General features: G+C 42.9%; 1 protein-coding gene and 1 long non-coding RNA gene across 2 annotated transcripts in view; one reads left to right on the plus strand and one right to left on the minus strand.

Annotated features, from left to right (window-relative positions):
* LOC114013863 (uncharacterized) overlaps window positions 1–19,521 on the plus strand; it is a 42,205-nt gene extending 22,684 nt beyond the window's left edge. The window contains exons 9-12 of the long non-coding RNA XR_008748834.1: window positions 6,231–6,315; window positions 7,866–8,029; window positions 9,697–9,965; window positions 17,738–19,521. This is a non-coding gene — a long non-coding RNA (uncharacterized LOC114013863). The remainder of the gene's footprint in view (window positions 1–6,230; window positions 6,316–7,865; window positions 8,030–9,696; window positions 9,966–17,737) is intronic.
* LOC106112851 (acyl-CoA (8-3)-desaturase-like) overlaps window positions 1–24,364 on the minus strand; it is a 48,041-nt gene that overhangs the window by 21,213 nt on the left and 2,464 nt on the right. The window contains 4 exon segments of the mRNA XM_027795339.2: window positions 19,520–19,648; window positions 19,840–19,941; window positions 20,965–21,162; window positions 21,611–21,721. Of these exon segments, the coding sequence (XP_027651140.1) occupies window positions 19,520–19,648; window positions 19,840–19,941; window positions 20,965–21,162; window positions 21,611–21,721 (540 nt within the window).

Here is a 24,364-nt window from a genome sequence, read left to right on the forward strand (position 1 = left end):
TTACTGTCAGACTAAATCCCCTTCCATTTTTTGCAAGATGGATTGAAACAAGAGGCTAGTACAAGAGGCCATGGAGCTATTCCTGTGCTCCATTTCTTGGAGAAGGGTTTTGGACTATTCTTGTGCAGGAGGGAACTCAAGAACTCTGACCTGTCACCCAGACCCTGAGTCTCTCCCCCTCAGAAAATGAGGCACCATATGCTGGTAGCAAAGAACAGCTTCTGTGGTTGCCAAGATCATTTCCTCAAAGATGACATGTCCTCCTGGACACTGGTGAACTCTTCACGGTATCCAAAGCTATATCAAAAAAGAAGGTGCTGGAGAAACATGCCTGTTGCTTGCTCCTTTCTCCACATCATGTCGAAAAACAACACTAATTGCATGTGAGGTGAGAATGCTGAACCGCCTTGTTTAAGCTCGCAGGCAAGTGAGGTATGTAGGCAAGTGACTGCCAGGTTCTCTGGTTTATGAACAAGCCCCCACAATTTGTTGGGGAAACATGTGAATCAAATTCATTCAAAGAACAAGATGCAGAGCAGTCAGGACACAGAGGGAGCAAAAACATCTGCAAGCCGCTGTTGTGAACTTCACACTGTGAATTCCCAAGTGGACAGCTGTCCTCCTTCTACAGGTGCTGGAGTGGCTGCTCTAAATGTACAGGATTTGGCTTAAAGTTGTAAATTCTAAGTCCCATGTAGTCCTGGCTCCCAAATGCACTGTTATTACAAATTAACCCACAATGTTCAAGTTATTATCTCATCTTTTCTCTCTTTATGAGCTACTTAGAAACTAGTATTTCCAAGTGGCCACAGCTAGCCCCATACCTAGCATGTGGTTTACCCACTCGCCATTGTGGGGTTTGTAATTTGCCCATTGTCCTGGGGAAAGAGATCTTCCAGTGATTTTAATCAAATACTTTTAGCAAAATTCTGAAATTATTTTTTTTAATGCTTTCTAAACGAGAAGTACAGAATTTGCCTTTCTGTACTCTGCATTTTCTTAGGCTGGGAATGAGAAGTTGTCCAAGATTTTCCTCTTGTTCATTTCTATGAGTTTGTTACAGCTGTTGATGGCAAGGTTCCTTACTTCCTAAGAAGACTGATAACTGTGTAATTCGGAAATAATTTTTAAAAGTGTGTAGCCTGGTGTGGCTTTGGCTTTTGGTTGTGTGTGGTTTTGTTTATTGCTGAAAGAATCGCAAAGACCAGGGGTAGCGGGTAAGCAAGCTGAAGCTTTGCTGGTGAATCCGTCAACCCATCTCAAAAAATATTGTTTCAGTCTTCCCTGGACATAAGATTTTTCATAAAACTCTGAGGATGAGGGTCTCTTTCACCTGTGGGAGGGGGCTGCATAAGGAGAAAGGCCCTTAACCATTTCCTGAGCCTTTCCCTGTAATTCCTTTTATTTCCCTGCAAGTCCTTATATTCCTACTATATTTTTAATGTTTATTGGCTTCCTGCTCTGTCTTAAACAGTGCCAGACTCTCTTGCTGAAGACAGTTTGGATTCTTTTACCCACCGAACTGTGCTTCGATTGAGTAACTCCAGCTGCATAACTGTGTGCTATTAACAAATAGTTAACGACCGCACTGCCTTTTCATTTCCAAATGCACCTAATTCAAATGATAGCAGTAGTAATTCAGGAGAAAGATATTCAGGTGTTTCATATTGTCATTACGCTTCTTTGGGTAAAATTTCTGTGCTATGCACAGGACTTCAATGCAGGAGCACTGTGTTGTAGTGCCTGGTATTATCAGGCAAAACTGCATCATGTCTTTGTCCTACCTGAACAGCGCTGGCCGGCATTAGGGTCTCCAAAATAACGACTGAAGTGCTGAAAGACATGGGCTGCTCAAAGAAACCCATTACGAACACAGCTGTTCCGGTCTCAGCAGCAAACAGGGAGGAATTCATACAAAGAAAGGAAAAAGTGGTTCATTTCCAGCGTAACAGCAGGACAATACCACAAGGAGGCAAACTTGGATTATTTTTCCTAATTCTTTCCGATTTTTCTCCTGGAGAGAGGCCTTAGCTCTAAACTGTTTGAATTGCAAACAGATTTCCTCCTGTGGAAATCATGCCAGGATTTTCCACCTCTCCTAGCACTCTGACAAGTACAGAGGTCATGGCATCAAGCCTCTCGAAGCTCAAGGAGCATCTGGATGATGCTCTTAGTTGTGTGGTTTAGGTAGTCCTGCAAGGAACAGGGAGTTGGGCTCGATGATCCTTAGGGCTCCCTTCCAACCCAAGATATTCTGTGATTCTAGATGAAATGAGCAGGACACAAGTCAGTTTAGAAGTCTGCAAATGCTCTGGGAAGCTTCTTTGGCTAGTCACAGAAAGACCTAGATGGCACTCGAGGTACAAGCTCTAGCTGCAGACCAAGAGTAGTCTGTCAGGACGGAGCCAAGGTGCGCAGCTCCCCACAAGATGGAGAACAGGACTGCCACAGGCAGCAGGGCCATGTCAGCTAGGATCTGTCTCACAGTGTCGGAGAGCTGAGCAAGGCAGGTCTGGGATGGCAGCCAGGCCCAACCAAGTCCCAAAACCAGGAAAAAGCTTGTGGTGATGAAGCAGGTCCATGGGTCAGGGTCAGTGGGATCCATGGCCAAGCCTAGCTGAGCTCAGGGAGGGAATGAAGACCCAGAGCTGAGTTTAGATGGAAACCCTGGTCAAGGTGTGGGTCCAGGTAAGGCTGTTCAGGGCCATTAAGACCTGTTAGTGTACTCAAGGCCCTGACACAGCTCGGCTTTTCTTATAAAAAGAATAGAGGAAGAGATACTGGTTATGATTATGAGGTTATGAGGTGGTAGATGCCCCACCCCCAGAAACATTCAAGGCTAGGTTGGATGGGGCTCTGAGCAACCTGATCTACTTGAAGATGTCCCTGCTTGTTTCGGGGGGTTGGACTTGATGTCTTTTATAAAGGTTCCTTCCAACCCAAACCATTCCATGATCAGAGACAACTCTTGATCACCTTGCCATAGATTTTATTTAAAATCCGTGCAACCTTGCCCTGTCTCTAGGGTAGCTCTACAGTGGGAAACATGTTAAAAGGGTGTTTTTTAGGGACAAGAGGAATTATATTGCTGTCAGCAGATTCAGACACTACAGCAAGAAGAAGGCAAGACACACCTTGGTTCATGCAACTAAACAGTGACAACACCCTCATGGAAGATAATAAAGTAGTTGTATAAACAAGGCAGCAGTGCCTCAACCTTGCTTTTAATATCTGAGGTCATTAAAAAACTTGCTTGTCAGGAGAGTGTTCCTTTTCCAGGAATCTTCTGCTCCACAAGCATTGCAGCTCTGAAGAAGCAGCAGCAAAGGAAGTTATATTCCACAGATTTTTCTGAAGTCATGCTTTCATTAAGAACAAAACGGAAGGCTAACTTTTATTCCCTTGACCCAGCCCCAGCTACGCTGACACTGGGTGACTGTCCATGCCAGGGTAAAGGGCACTGCAGCTGGGCTAGAAGGAGAATTGGAGCTTGAGGGAATCAGGCTGGAATGGTGTTGGGAAGGCGCTGAGAGAAAAGGAGGTAACAGGATCCTTGAGGTAGGCACAGAAGACTTATGGTACTACAGACTTAGGGAGCAGGACCGAGGGGAACAACCACTCCAGGAGAACACTGGTGAGAAAGAAGAAACCACGCTGGCATGGAGAACCAAACCTGGGTTTGTCTCTCCTGCTGCAACAAGCAGGTGAGGGGAGAAGAGCCACTTGAGTTGAATCAAGAGGGTGACGTGGAAGGACTGCAGTCGATGCTGATCAAGGCCTGAAAGGCATCACAATGTGAGGACAGGGAGCAGGGCTCTTGTACAGCTCCCTGGAAGAGCCAACTACTTAGATTTGCTGCCGTTATTTCTGTTACTCTTGGCATACTTACAATTTGCAAGAAATTAGTGGGGATCTCTTCTCCTTTGCTGTGCATAAGACACTGGGTGTACCTGTGGTAAGAAATATCAATAGGCTTGTATAGAGAAGGACAGCGCACACAGAAACAGCCTGGCTGCCCCCATCTGGGCATTAGATGTGACACCCCACCAGGATTCCTATCAAAGAAACTCAGAGCGGGAAGAGCAAGCAGCAAAACATCAGGAGCAGCAAAACTGGAGAGTAGCCCTGAGGTAAATCCCTTCACAAGTTGTTATTAGCAAGAGATGAAGGTGGCAAGATAACCTACACAGATCCTATTTATGACTACAATGAAACTATCTAGGGATATTCTGATTTTGAACTGGGAAATTAGCAAGGCTGCAAATTAACGGTCCGTACAGGAAAAAAGGAGACGTTAGTTAAAAATAAGACACAGTACCTTTAGTCACCAAATATTTTTAAATGTAACTGGTTAGAATGAGGAACTCATGCCTATGATACACAGAATTAAAAAGATTAAAGGAGGAAAATGGAGTTGAGATTTTTCTTCTCACAGGTCCCTTGGTTCGTTGAAGAGGACAGGTTTTGGAGGGATGGTCAAACTGTAAATCACAGTCCCAATAACATATTTTTTGAGTCAGGGAAAAGTTTCCTCAGTACTTTTTCTACTCTGTTATCACACCCTGCTAGATCTTATCTCATGCCAGAGAGCACAGAAAGCAGGACGTGCTCCCAGCCTGCTGCCTTAACATCCTCCGGATAAAAAGAGCATACTGCTGCTAGTTAGAGGTGGCCTGCCTTCAAACTCCTACTGCTCCTTTTTACCTGCCCACAAAGTCTGTCCAAAGCAGAAACCACCACTTGGAGCTTGCCCTCAGTCTAAGTAGTTTGTTGCAGAAAAAGATTTAGCAACAAAGGACAGCTTGGGCAGGAAATATTGCAGAGTTTTAGCTACAACCAGGGAGAGGCAACAGAAGATCCACCACCATGCTGATCCCAGCCATTTACTACATGCATTAGACAGTAAATAATTGCTATGGGCTACTAATTTGCCTAAAACTGTGCTTACAAGTCTTCCTGCATAGTAAATAAAATTCTTATACATGGCTTAGGTTTGCAATCTGTGGGCATTGCTATAAAGTGCAAACTTTGTGCAGCACCTGTGGGGCTCAACACTGGACTTGTAACCGATCACTCCTCTGTCACCCTTTGTGCAACATACGTTAGGGACCACTAAAAGAAAGTGGAGGCTTTCCACATACTTCAAATGATGAAAGAGCAGGGGCATAAATCCAACTCCAATTGGAAGCTTTTAATAGTTCATTTTAATTTATAAATCAAAAATAAATGTAGGGAAAAATGAATTAATCAGAATGAACACGAATTCTGCAAGTTTAAACCTGCCAGCTGGCAAATAGTGGGGACAACCCATGCTGTTGCAAGATTTTGTGTTAAGAAAGCTGTAGGAGAAACTACACATGGAAATCATTTTTTTCACTACAATGCAGGCTGCCATTTTGAAGGTTTTTGTCTTGCTTGTGTCTATAGTAGCTTTTTACCATAAGTGGGGAAAAAAAAAATAATTAAGTAACTTGTAATGTATATGGCTGGCAAGTGAGGAATGAATAAATCATGGTGGAGTGACTACGTTAGTGGACGAGGGAAGAGCTACGATGTCATCTGTCTAGACTTCTGTAAGGCCTTTGACATGGTCCCTTACAACATCCTTCTCTCTAAAGCAGAGGGATCCGGGGGTGATGGATGGGCTATTTGGTAGATAAGGAATTGGCTGGATGGGTGCGTGGTGGCTGACTGTCAGCATGTCACAGCCTCGCATGGAAGGTATTTTTTTTATTTAGAAGTTGGTAAGGGCAGTAAAAGGATGACATGAGGATAATAATAAATCAAATAATGAAAAAGGATTTAAAAGCACCCTGAGAACCTCTCTTTCATTTTCACACACCCACAGCTTGCGACTTTATTCATAGGATTAAGAAGCTTACATCACACGTTGAGCAAATTCTGTATGCTGCAACATCAAACTTTTAGCTCATGTCCCACAGCTGACATTTCAAGCTGTTATAATGAGTATTTTTATGGGTAGCACATGCCTGCTTTGCTTTGCTCATTGATGTGCGTGGCTGGTGAATAAAAGTGTTTCTGATTCAACAAACTGGAGCTTCATAATGGGGTGTTGAAACAGTGCATCAGAAATCCCAGCAGGCCCTGATAGAAAGCAAGGTATAACATTCCAAAATCGGTTGACTCTGCTCACCCTGACATAACAGGAATAATACAGGGAACCTTAGTTTGAAATAACAGATTTTAATGACATAAATCTCTATTTTTAGGTAAGCGTCTACTGTGATGTTATAGCTAAGAGTACGTATTCTCCGAATATGCAGGAAGGAAAAATCATACAGAGGCAAAGCGGTGGTGAGTCTTCCCTGTGTGTTATTACTGTGGGTTTTTTTTCTCATGGTGTGTGTAGTTCTAGTGCCCACTTCAACAAATGTTAAAAAATGAAGATAAATCCTTTTTCAGCTTCATGAGGAAATCCACTTGCATTGCAACAGGGCAAAGTGTCTTAGGCTATTTTGTAATTCAAGAGGAATAGAAGGTTAGGTTAATACTTGGGGTATCTAGCATGAGGGTGAGATTTCAAAGGTCCTAGTAGGTCAGTGGAAGTGGAGTGAGTAATTCCTAAGAAGAGCCACCCTTTAAATCACTGCCAGCAACAGCCTCAGTGGCCAGAGCAGCTGGTATTTTCTTTCCCACATTGGATAAGTCACCACATAGTCAGTCCATATAAGATAATAAAAGAAGCATTGTAAATTAATCCCTATTGAATCTCTTTTTATATCCTTCTTCAGGCATCCACATTGTGGAGAGTGGGCTGGCTGGAATATTACTCTGATCTGACATTTTTTGTCTATTTGTTGTGCTAAGTAGCCCCCTAGACAGCAGTAATTGATGTCTTGTGTGATGCTGGTGTAAGAGGTTGTAAGTGGGTAGAAATGCCTGTGTAAGCAAGCTCCAGGTACACACTGAACGATACACAACTGTCACGCACGGTTCTGTTCACCAAAATGGTTTATGAATCAGAGTGAAAATTAGGGTCATGTAGATTTCTGTACGTGGCAGTTCTTGCAGAGTATATAGACTTTATTTGCATAATTATCTTGCTCTTACTCAATGTTCTCCATACTGTGCTGCTACAAAACTGTGTGTATCAGTGCACCATTTTTTTGGTGCAACAATTGTGCACTGATAAATAGGTGATTCTAAAATACATAACATTTTTTACACTTGATACTTAAACCAAAGCAGAGTGAAGCTGCTGTCACACACGGGCACTTAGAGAATCGGTCTGAGTGACCCTCTGATACCGCATGGCATAAGAAAGTAGGAGCTGAACAAATTTATTTACTTTTTGTCCCCATATAGATAATTTTCTAAGTTGACGTTAAAGTGCTGAGGAGGTAAAAACTACCCACACTTAAAGATCTTAAAGAGACCATCTCTGACTTGATCTTTAGTTCTTATTGTAGTTATATACATTAAGCACAGAGATGACTCTATTCTTATGGAAGTGCATTTGGCAACGCTCCTGTACACGCTGTCAATACAATAGCAGTGCCAGTCCAAAGGGAATGCCTACGTTGCATGACATGTCATGTTAACGTAGAATCACTACACTGGCCTCTTCCCCACTTTATCCCCTGTGTCCAGGTGATCACTTGAACTCAACAGTTCGTTAACGAGCCCATTACTGACTCTTAAATGTGCTGCAAGGCAAAGCTGGCACCTTGTTCTGGTTTCGGATGGGGTAGAGTCAATTTTATTCCTAGTAGTTGGTACAACGCTGTGTTTTGGGTTGAGTATGGGAATAATGTTTTTAACACACTGATGCTTTAGTTGTTGCTAAGTAGCGCTTACTCTGAACCAAAGACTTTTCAAGTTTCCCATGTTCTGCTCGTGAGCAGGTGCACAAGAAGATGGGAGGGAGCAGAGCCCAGACAGCTGACCCAAGCTAGCCAAGGGGACATTCTATACCATAAACCATCATGCTCCGTATAGAAACTGGGGAGAGTTGGCTGGGGCCTGCCGATAGCTGCTCGGGGACTGGCTGGACATCGGTCAGTGGGAGGTGAGCGAGCACACTGAGCATCAGTTGTCTGGGGGATTTTTTTCTTTGGGATTTATTTCTTTTTCCCTTTCATTTTCAGTACTATTGCTACTGCTATTGCTGTTGCTATTGAAAATTTTATGGGAATCATTTTACCATGTGGAAAGGTGAGAGGGCAGGTGCTAAGCTGAGGCCCTGCCACACAGAGCAAGGTGTCAGTAGAAAAGGGAGGACAGGAGAGGCACTATCCTCATTTTAAAGTGTTTCTTCCTGGTACCAGAGACCCACCATGGTGCTTCCCAGGCTGCAGTGTGTGCACAGGGCATGCCCCTTGATAGCAGTTCCACAGAAAGCATACCGAAAATTAACATTTGAGCAATTGACTCAGTCCTGGCACACCATTTTCTAGTCCCTTGTGGAGCTGGAGCAAGAACGGGCTCAGAAGCACAACTTAAGGGCCTAGGCTGCCTGAGATAACAGCTCAGATACCACAGTGCTCTTATGAAAGCAATTACAGAGGATGGAAATTGCTCCTGCAATTATCAGTAGCTATTGAACCTAAGGTATAGAAGCATCTAAAATGGGGATTGAATTCCTGCCCGGGAAGCATTCAAAGAACCAAACAAGAAATGCCATGAATGAGAGGCCAGTTCTGCCAGTTGCAATTCTTTGTTGCATGGTGGTACGCCTGCCAGGGGGAGGGGGACATCACCACCCTGTCCATACATGCTGAGAGGTGGGCGCTGTGGCTTCGGATTGCTTTTGCTAGAGAGAGATCTAAACCTGCTGTACCAACGGTATAACCACCGTATTATGAAAAAGCGGAGGATGACCTCTTCCGTCTCCATTTTAGAAAGAAAACAAATGGGAATGTTCTCTGAAGAGCAGAGTCCTGACAGCACTTGTCAAGCGTGTTCCGAGCACGCTTGTGGGATCAGGCCCCTCGGGGGATACAGCAGGCAGGAAAACCGAATATGCCCCACCCTCAGGTGGGTGCTAAGAGGGAAATTGCTCGGACCAAGGCAGTTCTGTACATGCACAGGAGCACAGCTCAGCATTTGAAGTGCTTTGGTGTAATAGCAGAACACACCTACGGTGCCGGCTGTAGGCAACACCTGAAGAAAAGGCATTGTAGGTGGTAAGCTGGAACACAGTCACCTGTCTCATCACACTGCGTTGTAGATATCGTCCCTATTTCTGCCTGACTGTCTCTGAATGGATATATACTATATATATACACGTTGTAATTCCCTTCAGGTCAGGCAACAGACACCTGTTGGCCACCAATTATTTAAGAGTTTATGCAATAACACTGAAGAACGCTAGCAATTTTTTGCAGCAGTGGGTTGTAAGAGGAATGAGTGAAGTAGTCTTTTATGGGAATCATTTTACCATGTGGAAAGGTAAGAGGGCAGGTGCTAAGCTGAGGTCCTGCCACACAAAGCAAGGTGTCAGTAGAAAAGGGAGTTATTCTTGCCATTTCTAAATTCTTTCAGATTCCACCCAAACCATGTTATCCAATTGCATCCCTAAATCTAAAGCCTGAGTGAAGAACAAAAGCAAAGATAAAAATTTAGGAGAGGGAAATGCTATACATGCCTTCCTTCATCATGAAATAAGCCTTGTTAAGCCAAGCCTATCCTTATCCTCAAAGCTTCACAATTCTTTTTTGTGTATGTTTGCTGCAGCTTTGTCGACATTACTTACCCATACAAACAGCCACCAAGTCAGCATCCTTCGAACCTTTCAGAGAACCTACAGGGTAGAAAGCCTGGAGTTTGTCTAATCATGAGGAGACAGGAAATATTGATGAGTTGAAGGTGGGAAAGAGGTTGATGAAGACCCATTTGGAAAAGAGTTAAGGGAGGCAATGATCAAAATCATCCAAGAGGAGAGTGAGCGAAAAGCTGAGAAGTGAAAGGAAAATACTGGGGTTGTGTAATATGAGAACAAGAAGGTAAGTGGAAGAAAAAATAACAGATTTATAACATTCTTCCTCCTTTTACTATAAAAGATTGTCTCTGTTCCTTATTAAACATTGAATTACTATGAGAAGCTGGGCATAGGATTGCTGCAGAATAAAAAGCATGCTGCATTACCCTGCACAACATGCTATATTTACACGAGCACAATCTGACTCCTAATAGCTGTCAGTGACCTTGCCTCATTTCTTCTGCTTTTTTGCTCTACCTGTATAAGCAAAACCACTTCCAGTAGAATCTCAGTATAAACTCCTGTATAAACTCCTGAAGCAAGCAGGATTTGGCAAGCTATTTCCCCAATTTCCCTGTTTCTTCTGGGTATCCCAGATTACATCTACCATCTTGCAGGGAACATTACGTTATGAAAAACATGATGAGTCAGATTACAGTCTCCAGTAGACTGTTTAAGCACAAAACCTGTATTTCAGTCTTCTTAGCCTCTTGTCACATAAGTTTTCTGTTGAACAAGCTTGCACTGAGCACATTTTATTGTCCCTCTATACCAGCGTCACAGCTGGGGCAATTTCCAATTAGTACTTATTATTAGTACTAATCAGACCATTAGGGACCTCAGTAGTAGTGCAAAGGCAAAATGAAGGGCTTGCCTCTCATCAGCTGTTACCCTGGCCCCTTGAAGTTTGTGAACCATGTTAGAATTTGGTAAACCAGCTTAATTGTTAATAATCTTTATGAAGTAGATAAAAAATGAGTATTCTCACAGAGCAGCCATTGAATCAATTAAAGAGACAGAAACATTTTAATTAAAATGAGGTTGCAAAAAGACAGACTCAATAAATTACTGTGTTCCAATGAGTAAAATGCTAACTAAATGCAACGAATAATCAGTTTGATTTATGAGACTGACACCAGAAAGAACCAGTTTGTGTCAGTCTTGTATTTATAGGATCTCACTGCGACTCGGGATCTAATCAGCACAGCTTTCAAGTCTCACTGGTAAAAAAAAAAGTAGGAATCCTTAATATTTATATTACCTTCACCAAGATATCTATTTAAAATGTCTTCATGTATTACAAAGTAGAGCATGCAGTGAAATCTCTGCATTCATCTTAAGACAGCACTATCACTTAAATACTTACAAAACGTTACTACTGTTGCACATAATTGTGGATATCACCTTTCTAACCAGCCCTGGATTTGGGAACACAGAATTTCTCTAGGCCCTAGTTGGAAGGGATTTTCAAATTACATTCAAAGCACTTTTTTAAAACTACTTTTTTAATCAGGATCCTTTTCAATGACATCTGTCAGCTATTATTAGGAAATAACCAGAACAGTGTTATTAATGCCTGCACCTACATGCAAAATAATAATAATAAAAAAAGACTAAATGGAGATGTTCTTAAAAAACAAAGGCAAAAATAGAAGTCCAAACTCCTTCTGCTTTGTGTGTTGGGCTTGATATGGTTTGTTACCTCGAAGGCGGCTGTTGGTGGCTGTAGCTTGTAACACAGGTAAGTTGGTCATCAACGTGCTGCAGATGGGTCACATTGTTCACGGTGGTCTCTCCTTGTACGATCTTCCACATTTTCCTCCTTTGGGTGGTTTTTCCGCTGAAAGCTGGGGCACAGAGTTCTGGGTGTGAATGGCAGAGGAGAAGAACCACTTTTCTTCTACGTGGTCTTTGCTTTTAGGAGCAAATTGCCTAATTATTTGCCATTACAAGCTGCCTTTGTGGTTTTAGGTTGGTTAGGTGAGTACAGCGCAATACAGGTTTTGCCAGTATGGCTCAACTGGCCCCTAATGGCCTGTATTAGTTATAAATGAGATTGGAAAATGTCATCATTGAATCATCATTCCTTTGCAAAATCAGCAAGATTAATTAGAGGTCACACTCTCTCTCTAAAACAGGTATTGACTTTTGATCTAAAAAACATGACGAGGAGCTTTACTGATATTTTTATAATTTCTCTTTTTTCCTATATTCTAGCTTTTCCAAATAACCATGTTATCACCACTCAGCCTTTTTCCCCTCTCCTTTTTGTCCTGCTGTTAATTGATACTCACACATCTCCTTGTTCTTTCATGCATCCTCCATTTCTTTTGTGTTATTCAGTGCTCATCTCTCCTCATTTACAGTTTACCTTTCCCATAACGTTTAAAGCACTTCCAGTGAAAAATACTCTGCTATAGGCTCGCTCCTAGCTTTTTCATTTTGTTGGCTCTCCCAAAAACCCATAGTGTTCTTGGAGAGGTACAGGGCATCTATACAGGTGGCCAGTACACTTTCCACTAGCAGAAGCTGTCCTTGACCACAAGCACAGAAGGGCTAGGTCCTTCTTGAGGCCAAAGAGCTAAGTATCAGGCACAAAGCTGGTAAGAAAGAGTTCCAAAAAAGGAGCTGGTTCTTGGGGATGTTGGAAGAGAAAAAAAGTTTGCAAGGCCCAATGGGATGACATAATTAGATAGGATTTAATTCCTTTTCTGGCTATAGGAACAGAGCCACAAATATACTTAGTTGCCTAATAACCAATGTAGGTGCCCACAGGTCCTTGAAATCACCAGGCAATCAGCATTTAGAGAAAAATTAATATGTATAAAACTCAACAAAATCAAGAGTACCCTAAATACCCTTGCAATCCAGACATACTCCTCAGTGCCTGGGCCTCTTAGTCTTATTCAGAGCTTGTCTACATCAGAAAGCTAATCAGACAGCACAGTCACCACTCAATTGAAATATATACATCGAATCATAGACTCAAAGAATCTTTTAGGTTGGAAAATACCTTTAAGATCATCAAGTCCAACCATTAACCCAGGACTGCCAAGTCCACCATTAAACCAAGTCCCTAAGCACCACATATATTTATGCACATAAATAACACATGCTGTACAACCTCTTTGGACTGCATTCAAACCAGCTATTACAGCTGTACAACTTAGCATCTAGTTACCTGCCTCCCTATGCAACCCACAAACAGTACAAGTTACAACACCGAAGCAGTTAGAGCAAGTAGTGCACAGTGATCAGCAGCAATGGGGACATACCCCAGACTGTCTTGTCCTTTGCATACTTATACTATCAATTCTAGAATATCCCTTAAAGACTCCCCCATATCCTAATGTGTCCTGACTTACTGCAGTTTGCTTTGTCCTGTCCCATCACCACTGATCCACTGAGCCAGAAACACCAAGCAGGAAACCTTATTGCTGCCTCTCAGTACTGGAAGCGGGCTTAGAAGAAAGATGGAGAAAGACTTTTTACCAGGTCTTGTAGTGATGAGGCAAAGGGGAATGGTTTTAAGCTGAAGGAGGGTGGATTTGGATTAGATGTTAGGAAGAAATTCTTTCCTGTGAGGGTGGCGAGGTGCTGGCCCAGGCTGCCCAGAGCAGCTGTGGGTGCCCCATCCCTGGCAGTGCTCAGGGCCAGGCTGGACAGGGCTGGCAGCAGCCTGGACTGATGGAAGGTGATTGGAACTAGATGATCCTTAAGGTCCCTTCCAACCCAAACCATTCTGTAATTCCATGACTTTATGAGGAATTTCTTTTCAAACTTTTTCCATAAGCAAGAAGCTGGCATGTCCAGTGGACTGATCAAGTTGATTCAAGAGCTACTTCTTCCTGATTTAATGGCTCAGTTCATCATGGCTCTAAATTCTGAGACTGAGAGCAGGAAAAATAGAGGTTCATGGTTGGGAACAAGAAAAAATGTATCCTTAAACCACTTTCCCACCCACTCTTACTGAAATTAGCTTTGCCCAGCTCCCAGGTTTCTATGCCAGAAGATGCACAGACACTGATGGTCTGTGCTGACTCTTTGCAGCAGTTGTCTGGTGAAGAGCTTCCCTTTGAGAGCTGCCGCTTTCTATCCATGCAGATATGCTTCAAGCCAGTGCTCCCCAGAATCCTTCAGCGAACTGCAGGAACAGAAAGTGAAAAATCACTTAGGGGAGACAATATTCAACTTCATGGGAAGCAAACTGTAGTTTAGGTGTGAAGAGAAGTAAATGGGGGGAAAAAGGGTTAAAAACTGCATGGACACCACACGGAAAAGTCTGACTACAGGGAATGAGTTGAGAGGATTTCAGGAAGACAAAAAAATCCTTGAAATGTGGAAAATTTTTGAAAATCAAAGTGCTTTCAGAAAGACCTAAATAAACTCTAGGTTTAGATATTAGGAAGAAATTCTTCCCTGTGAGGGTGGTGAGGTGCTGGCCTCACAAGACAAATCAATATCTCTTCAAGGATATTGATTTGAAACTGCGTCCTTCCCTTACATGCTATTCCAGTGCAAAACTCTTGTTAATTGATACTTACTGCAAAATATCTACAAAGGCTGTCAGTAAAGTCTTGCTTTTATACTCAATGCCATGCTTATTACAAAGGCCTTTCACCAGTGGAGCTACTTTCCAGTAGTTGTGTCGAGGCATCGTGGGGAAAAGGCTGCGGGATTGAATGGGAGAGAGTTATTGTCAGACTTTGCTTGCACCGCTCCCTGTTCCCTCTGTCCAAAATATTTCCCTGCCGTCCCCCAGAAGGAGGACAAAGGGTCTCCTGGAATGGTTTAATGTGAGACTACATGGCCTTTCTCAGTTTTAAGTGCCCCATATTATTCCCACCCTTCTCCCCATAATCATACTCACTGGTGCTCAATCTGGAAGTTCAAGTGCCCAGTGAACCAGTCATTGAACAAAGATTGGTTCACATTGCAGGTTGCATGGAGCTAGGAGGAAAAAAGACCAAATAAACACATGATTTAGATTTTATTTTTATGCAAGTCTGAGAACTGAACCCCAGCAATTATTACCTACCCTTGTCTAGCATAAAAGGCAAGTTAGAGTCAGGGATTATAGCCATCACCGCCCTGAAGAATTACATGAAGGCTAGATTGAAATGGGTTGTTGGGATACAGGTTAATTCGGCTGGCTCTTCATTCAGGAATAACTTCTTCACTGGCATGCACACAACTCTAGCTGTGATTTTTTAAAGGGTTCTTTCACTTGGATGGAAAGAAAAGATGCCCAATAAAGAAGCAAAAAAAATCTTCTGGTCTCCTCCAACTAGTGCAAGTAAAGTCAAATGCAAAAGTATGAGAACAAAGATTTGTGTACATAGGCTTCATCTCACCTAATTCAGACACCTTTAATTTGAAATCTGAATCTGATCTCATCACTTTAGAGTCAATGGAGAAAACGATAAATTTTTATGGTCCCACATTCATCTGACCTGATTTAGATGTCTATTTTAGAGTAAGATGAATCGTGCTCTAGCAATGGCTCTGCCTCTCCAGTGAATGTAACAGGTGTTCACGTGTAGACATCCAGATCTGGTCAGATGAATACCATGCTGGGTTCTTTTCCCCTTAATATAAGGACAAATCCTTAGAACCCACTTTGTGGGATTCTACTGCTGGAGGCAGTATAGGTGTGAGTAAAGATGTATTTACATATTCATTTTTATCAGACCTAAATTTTGTCAGATTTATCTTCTCTGCAGGAAACCTGTAACCTATAGGGTAAAAAATTAACGGTATCTAGTCCCACTTTGCTTCTTTTTAATTGGCCTGAAAAGGAGATGGACTATCACACCATCAGTACTTTTTCATAATAGGAAGGGAAAAGTGTTGCGGAAAATATGTCAAAACCTTTTAGTGAAAAAATAGGTTTGTTTTTTTTAAAGCTAGATGTCCCATTTTCCAGCTAGTTTTAAATGGTTTGGCTACTACAGAAGTGCATGCCTTTTAACAATCAGCAAGGACAAATCTCATTAGCACAGCGTTAAAGCTAAGAGAATAACAATGTCGTCTTTGCCCTGTAATTCAGAACAGCAGAGCAGAAGAAAGGAGATTCTCACCTGAGTAGATACCCAGTCTTTGTTCTTATCATAATCAATGTCCATTGGAATGTGATTCATCTGCGACACCCAAATAAACCAGGTGCTCTCCAGGTACCTGGGCAGATAAACACAGAAACACTTAATCGTGTCTCTAATCCCACCCAAATGTACCAGCAAAATACTTTCCTGAGTCACATCTTTAGTAAAAGAGCGCTTTTACATAATTCAGAATTTTCTGTTCCATCCCTTTGCCTCCTCACTTTTGGAGTTCCTTTTGAGAACCACTATATCTGGAGTTACAGATGCCCCTGAGCAGCCACACACACACACACACACACACACACACACACACATGCAGTTATACTGTTACTTCTTGGCTGACTATTTCTTTCTGAGAAAATCATAGTGAGTATGATTATTTTTCATTTATTTCCATTGAAGCTCAATATCATTTACAAATATTAGTGACAGGGGCTGTGGGTATGCTGTGTGTTACCTGGACAGCCAGTAGTACACCATGAAGTTGTTAAATCCCATTAAAGGAATATACATGAGACAGACTCGGATGTTGAAAGACACAACCAATAACAGGTCCTGTAAAAAAAAAACAAACCAAACCAAACCAAAAGATGAAAGTAAACCTTTGTTGTTTAACCCCCTCCACTCCCTCCCCTTTACTTGAACCACAGCAATAAAAAATCATCTTATTTATTGATCTGTTATTTATTGATCTCTTATTTATCAAGAGTAAGATCCACACCACCATTCTGCCCCGTTGAGTGTATCCCTGAAATATTCCCTCACTTCACAGCGCTCACGTTACCATCAGTAACTAAAGACCAGCAAACAGCCCTGCAATAACACTCTTCCTAGGTCTGATAATTTTCTGTTAAATTTTCTTCCTCTGCTAAAAGGCTAAAAAGCCTCTTCTAAAAAATTCTCCCTGTCCCCACTGACTTCATTCCTGCTGCAGCAAGCCTGGAATCAGCTTCTTTTACCTTAAACCCCTCAAGAGGTTAATATGCTGCAGAGTGGCAATGTTTTTTGGAAGTTTTCTAGGCCATGCCAGCAGTGCTTACCAGCCACTTCTTCCTCTTGATGGCGAAGTAGAATATGGACAGCTGGAAGAAGGGAACAAGTGCAAGTGGGGCCAGGACTGAAGGAAAGAAGGAAAACAGACACATTTATAATTTCACTGCATCAGTAATCTTCCAGAATATTCTTCTGTAAGAAGATTCTTCTTTTCAGCAGAAGACAAACTGCTGTCTCCTGTTTACACTAACTTCCATGTGTACACATGATCTCTTCCTCTTTTCATCTCACCAATTCCTCGTCTCTTCCACATTCCTTTCTTCCTCACACTTGATGCACTCTCTAGTACCTACCATCACATCATCCTAACGGAGACACGAGGGGCAATTCCTCCTCAAGTGAACTTTCTTCAATGTGAAGGAAGTTTCCTGAAGCTGTCACTTCAATGGGAGTACCTTTAAACCCTTTAATTTGGGGAGGAGATGCAGCCATGATTTTTGGGTGAAGTTCCTATGGCACTGCAAGGAAGCGGGGATACTCACAGATGAAATACTTATGCTGGTAATTGTAAGGCATGAACTTCTTCTTCTTTTTTCCAAGCTGAAAAATGAAAAGACATTGTAACGGGCTGGTTGGAGACCTGAGACCCTTCATTAGGTATTTCTTATTCCTGACTAATGAACACATCGAGAGCTACCTCTTAATCTCTCTAATTCAACCCCTTTTCTTGAAAATCAGATTTTGTTTGAGCCTCTCTATCCAGATGTCGGCGTTATGCCAATGTCAGAGCAGGGCCATTTTTAGGAGAGTTCCAAACCTCATGGCAGGATACACAAATGCTCACAAGTCATTTGAGTTTTGTAGAAGTTTCTAGTGATGGTAATGAAAGTCTGATGGAACCAATTCCATGTATTCACCGTAGGGTGCTGAGGCTAGTGGTGCCCAGGGAGGAACGGGTTAACATCAAAACTGATATGGGAAGCTCAGTGGGGATGGATGCCGGATGCACTTGCTGTGAAAGCTACAGCTGAATTTCTGTATCAGGTAAGGTAGGATGCAGATATTCCAAAATTCTGAGTAACAGAGGAGATGGTGGTCAGAAATGACATAAGCATTTGGATGCTGTCCTATAATGACCGTAACATCATTTCTGCAACATCAAGGTAGTAAAAGCTCTATACAGACATCTGCCTTGCTGTTTTGTCATATACTTTGCCTTCAAGTACATGAAACAGAAAAGAGATGAACTTTTTACCAAAAAGCACAAATAAGTTCATTTCTTCACAGTGTATTTTTTCAGTATTTACATAAAAGGATTCTTAACATCATCTGCAAATTTTGTGCTTATGATTCTTCAAAGGACAAAATAATAAGGAGGTAAAGCAAACTATTTCCACAGCTCCTCCACCACTGAGAAAAAAACTTGAACACCTCAAAGATGTCTTCACTAGATCAAAACCAAACCAAAACAAATTAACTGGACTAAAGAAAACAAATGAAATGTACTAAACAAAACAAATTAACTAGACTAAAGGAAACCAGTGAAACCCATTTTGCTCACCCACAGTGTGCCTGCCCTTTTCTGTCAAAAAGCAGGAAGACATGAGAGCTAATTCCCTACATTTTCGCTTCCAGCCCACCCAGCACAGCACAGCCAGCCCACTCTGGATGCTCATGCTAATATATAGCCATGAGAGATCTTTTAGAAGATCCCTGACAAAATCCTTCCCAGTTGCAGCTGACAGTTTTCTATGAGTAAGTATTTTGTACGAACTCCCTTTACAGGAGCCTTTCTGAGGCAGCAGAGCTGGGATTTGTGTCCCTTAGACGGGAGAAATTGGAGGGCGACAGGAGGAAGAAAGCAAGATTTTCTTAGTAGTGCTGAAACCATAGGTTTGCTCAGACATCCATGGAACCAGTGCAAACACACTCATTTTTTTAAAAAATAATCTGTTTTATTTGCCTAATATCTGCTATGGCAGATACTCTTCAAAGAGCATTTTTGTGTTTCCATGGGAGTATGAATATTACAGCTCCACATGCCTTGGAGAGCCGTAACTTCATTGCTTATTACCAGCTAAAGGAGAGAGTTTTGTTTTAAGAGGCTGTTTATCTAGCAAAGAGGCCATTTCATCACCCCACGAGCAAACAGAAGTGCCAGGAATGAAAAGGCAAAGGAGACCTTGCCGACCCTGATGATGTCCGAAATCGTAGGGGTGGAGGGAGGGTCTGTTCATGGGTTTTATTTTTACAAAAGCCATAAAACTGGTGATTAAGAAAGACTTTGCTACGCTTGTGTTTTGTGCATAGCAGCTATACTGGTCCCAAAGGATTTAGGTGCCAAACAGCTCCCACAGCCAAAAGGAGCCAGAGGGAACATCTGACTCACTATCTACAGCATCACTAACAACATCTAGCGCTGATGCCAAGCGGACTGACTCATTCTTGGACTGCCTTCAAGGTGCTTGTCCTGCTTTTCTACCAACACAGAGAACTTAAGCCCTAATTTTAAGACTTTGCTTCTCAGGGAGCTGGTGCCTGAGCCTCATAACAGCCGTTCGGTACGGGAGGCTCTCAGATCTTGGAACACTTTGGGAATTATCATGAGTTTATGCAGAAAGGCACAAACAGAGTTGTTATTATACCTCACGCTGTAGCTTTCTGTCCTTAAAATGTTTGCTTCTCCAGCCCTCCCCATGCTCACCTCCACGGAGAGCGTTTTCCCCAGGCTGAACAGGAGAGGATGCATGTTGAGGTCCGGGTCTTTGCGGAAGCAGTTGGGTTTGGCATGGTGCTGGTTGTGCAGGTGATTCCACCAGCTGGCTGGCAACCCCTGCAGGAAAAGTTGAAGATCTGGGATTCAGACTTGAACAATATCAACAACTCCATCCCTATTTATCCACCTCTCACTGATGGCTGCGCTACACTCCCCTCACAGGCGATACTCCCTGAATGTACAGACACTCCCATTCATTGCTTAGTCCTGATTAGCCCCAGAGAATATTCCCACCATGAAGCAATTACCTTCAGAACATTTATCACAACAATCTGCAGCAGTCGATTCCATTTAGGCTTCCTGAAGACAGAGCAGTGCCCCAGATCGTGTTGGAACCAGCCCATCTGGATCTGGAAGACAAAAGGATCACTGAGCAAACAGAATCACGGTGGCATTGCATTAATTTGCCTCGGGAATTGCTGTAACTTCCTAGCATGAGTGCATCTTCCTTCTGCTTTGGGCAAGAAACACTACCAGCTGTCTTATGTGCTCAGCACTGAGAACTTGCAGGCTACTGTCCATCAGCGCTGCTCAATACCAGATATTGATTTTATTGTAACAGCTTAAGGGAACATAGCAAAGCATCATTGCAATTAACTTGAATGTTACACTATGGAAGTCTTTTGTTCTCATTGCAAATAGATAATTTTCAAGTAACCAGTTAGAAAGTGTAAGAATTTCCAAATCCATAGCTTTGTTGCATTTCTACTCCCATGGAAATACAAGAATGTTCTTTGAGGAGTATCTGCCATAGCAGGTACTGGCAAATAAATTAGATTATTTAAAAAAAAAAAAAAAAAGAGTGAGTTTGCGCTGGTTCCATGGAAATCTGAGCAAACCTAAGGTTTCAGTGCTACTTAGAAAATCTTGCTTCCCTCCCCTCGCCCTCCAATTTCTCCTATATAAGGGCTACAACGTCCTATTACCTCCTTCCCTGCCCTGGCCCTGACATGTCTCATGCCCTTCTATGGTTCCATTTAGTAATCCAGCAGAAAATTTTTCAGGGTTAGTGCATGAAATTGGCTCATAAAGGACTCAACAAATACCAGAGCCCTCAGACAGTAAACAGAAGGAACATAGAGCCGAAAGTGGAGCTAAGAACAAAATATTCCCTCTTTTGCTGGGGTGATTAGATCAGCTCATCCCCGCCTGGGAAACTGCCAGCCCCACAACATACCACCAGCCCTGGTGAGCAGCTTGCCAGAAAAACGAGATTTGCTGGAGGCAACAAAAATTGTGATGGAGAATGTGCTTGTTGTCTTCGGTCCCATAACAGTATCTAAGAAGGGGCAGCAAAGCCGTGACTGCGGTACGAGCATTTCATTAAAGGAACCAAACATCCCTGCAGTGCTGAATGGCTGTCAGCAGCTTACCTGAGCCACGGTGAAGAATGCAATGCCGACCAGGAAAGGTGCTAAGGATATCCCAAAGTACCATACCACGAGCCAGGATGCAGCATCCAGTACCAGGAGGTGAAGGAAAATCAGGAAGAAGAAGGTGTAATTTGGCTTCAGGAATCCCATCTTCTCAATAGCGCAGCGGAGCTCACGAAAATCCTCTAAAAGTGATTTCTGTGGGTATTAAGTGAATATTAGCACAGTGTTTACTTTGAAAAGGTAACAGAGCAGACCCAGGCACCCCAGAATATCCGTGGAAGCTGGAGGAGATGTCCTGTCGGAGGGGTCTGTGCGCGAAAACCGGCATGAGATCAACAGATCTTGGTTTTTGACACTGGGAAACCAGCTGCCGGCAGGCTTTGCTGCTGAGGCATGGCAGTGGGAAGAACTGAACAGAATGTGGGGGTCTGGGGCTCGTTCCTCACACCCAGGTGTGGATTCAGTGATTCTGGCACAGCGCATGTTTCCATGCATGACTGCTGCCAGCTGCCTCCCCGCCACCCAGACTGTGGCACAGTGTTGCGCATGCTGCCCCAGAAAGGATTTCTGCTGGCTCTCTTGTTTCCTCCTCCTCCCATAGTCCTCCAAAGCCATTCCCACAGCTAGATTCTAGGACACTTACTTTTTTATTGGACTCAAAGCTGGGTTGGTCTGGTGCCAGCTCCCCGATCAGCAGAGTTTTCAAGTATTTTTTCACCAGAGACTTATCATTGTGAAATGCAACAAAGGCATCCTGAGAAACACACAGAGGAAGGGGGTAAGAAAGGGTACGTGACTAAACACCAGATGCTGAGCCTCTCCTTTTCCCAGGTCTTTGACAGAATACAGAATCCAGTTTCCTTTGTCCAGTGTTGTCCCTTTGGTTGCTCCTGTAGTTCTTTGCCATCGGCTGGAGCTTGGCCCAAGGAAGCTGGAGAAGTTTCAAGAAACTAAATTTCACAAAAGTAATTGGGTGAGGCTGGTAATAAACATGAAAGTGTTTGATGAAAAACCCTTTGCAGAGGGAAACATGCTCTTTCATCTGCTTGTTTCAGCACAGTCCTTCCCTAGAAGGCTCCAGCCAGCAGCCCTGCCCTATGGATGGGACTCAGGAGCAGGAAAATACATCAATGAATGAGGTGTGTCTTTGCCATGCTTAGGATGATGTTTTTAAAGCCTTGCTTTATTACGCTAGGGCCATAGGAAATACACGCCGGAGCTCCATACGCAGCAGGACTCACGGGGTATCTCTTAGAGATCCCTGTAGCTTTTCAGGCTGATTGATGTTTTGGGGAACAGGGTAATTCTAGTGACCCAAACGAGTCTGTCCAAGGACCATTTGAAATACCAGTTTCAAAATCAAATAGAAACTATGGAATAAAGGATGAAATTCCACATCAACCAAAACTCTTCTTCAGCTCATGTCCTCGGGGAGTTTTCCAGAAGAACGGTAAAGAAGCTGACCATGCTCTGTCTTCCAGAAAGAGCAGATATAACAGAACCCTCAGTGTCTGAGCAGCCAGGTACTTGCTGATTTTGGCTCTGAAAAAAATGCGGGTGATCGTGACACAAAAAAAATTCTGCACATCTGGTCAGGATCCAGCCCCTGGAAGAGGGCAGGGGACTTCCCTTGTGCCCGTGGGTCCAACATCCCTCTGGAGCCTCTTGTTCAGAGTCGGTCTGGCTCTGAGTACTTTAGAAGTTGGCACAAGGTGACTTTGGACAGAGCTTTCTGGAGATAGCTAGTGGCCCTTTGTCGCAGTGACAAATGAGCGACTCTGTCCAGACCCAGAGGACCAGGGAAATATTTCCTTCATGATTCAGTACCCCTCGTCCTACAGTTTTTATACATTTATACGTAGCTTGCTCTTGTCAGGAATTCAAGAGCTGAATCAGGCTGTAAGTATCTATACTGCAGCTTAAGAACAGGAGCCAGAGTCCTTTTAAGCAGAATTTCCTATGTACAACATCAGTATCAGATTCTTATCACAGAAACGCAAGCCTTTCCGCCCTGCAACCTCTCCTTTCTCCTCCCTACTCTTAGGACCTGATTATCATCTTACAAGAGATTAATTTTAAGGGCTATCATCTGCAACACACCTAACTTCCAACGTCTGGCATCAGCGTAATGTTCTGCAATGTGTATTGTCTATATTTTAAAAGTAATCCACGCAGAGGAAGAAAATTTTCAATATATATATATATATATGTATAATTATGAGCTCTAGAGGAAGATAATTCTCACCATATATATACAGTTAAGGGATCTAGAGTAGTCAAGAGTACTTGGAAAAAAATCCTGGATCCTGGCTTTAGGCAAAGTCATGCACCACATGATCTTTTGGGACACCTTCCAGTCCTGGTTTTCTGTAAGTGTGTGTTTCTCAGAATATATGAACACAGTAGCATTTTAAAAGCAAAAAGAATGATAAAGATTGGCAGAAAAAGAATCAAGAGCAAGATAGCAGAATGCTGTTATGACGCAACATAAACGCACATTGTACCCACAGCCTTGACTACTGCACATAGTCCTAGTCCTCCTGCCTTCAGAGGGATGTAGTGAACTATAGGTAGCAAGAAAAGATGCAGAGAGCTCTGGAGCAGCTTTCATACTGGAAGGCTGCCTTGGAAAAGAGGTAACAAGCTGTCAAAACCATAAGTAGCATTGAGAAAATGATGGAAAATGTATTCACTGTTTTCATAACACATTAATGAAATTACCAGGAAGTAGCTTTAAAATGTACATAAGTAACAATGAGGAAAAGCAGATTGTAATATTATGGTAATAATAAATACAACTAAGATCAAAGGCCGTGCTTTAAACTCATTCATACCAACAAATTCGCTGCGGTTAAAACCCCTGGGTGTCTATAAAGCACCATAATCTAAATGCAAATCCTTGCGCTGGTGGCTGCAGAAGCTGGGAGAAGATAGCTTGGGGACAAATCATTCCATGCATTCGGTATTCCCCAACTCCTTTTGTAAAAGGTCGCTAATAGGAAGAGCAGGAGGTGGCACCAGGCTCGGGGACCCCTGGGCTGCACGGTAAGGCTGGTCTGATGCTCTTAAGAGTGGCAGCCTCGCTGTTTGTCTCTATCACTGCAGTAAGCTCATTGCAGCACGGCACAAAGCAGCCTCTGAAACAGCTGTGCTGCATTCAAATCAGCACCTTCATCTTCAATTAAAAGCACGGTTTTCGTTAAAAAAGCCAAAAAAACCAGGCAGACTTTCAGCATGCTTAAATCCCCCTTAGATTTCAGATCAGTGCATTATATAGTGATTTATAATCACTTTAGTGAATTAGCACACACAGAAGGTTTCCTGGGACAGAATTACTGGGACAGTAACAGGTTGGTGGGAGAGCTGGTGGCGGCTGGTGGGCAGGATGTGTCCCCTC

Source organism: Falco peregrinus, chromosome 9 (assembly GCF_023634155.1).
Source record: "Falco peregrinus isolate bFalPer1 chromosome 9, bFalPer1.pri, whole genome shotgun sequence".
NCBI classification, from domain to species: domain Eukaryota; kingdom Metazoa; phylum Chordata; class Aves; order Falconiformes; family Falconidae; genus Falco; species Falco peregrinus.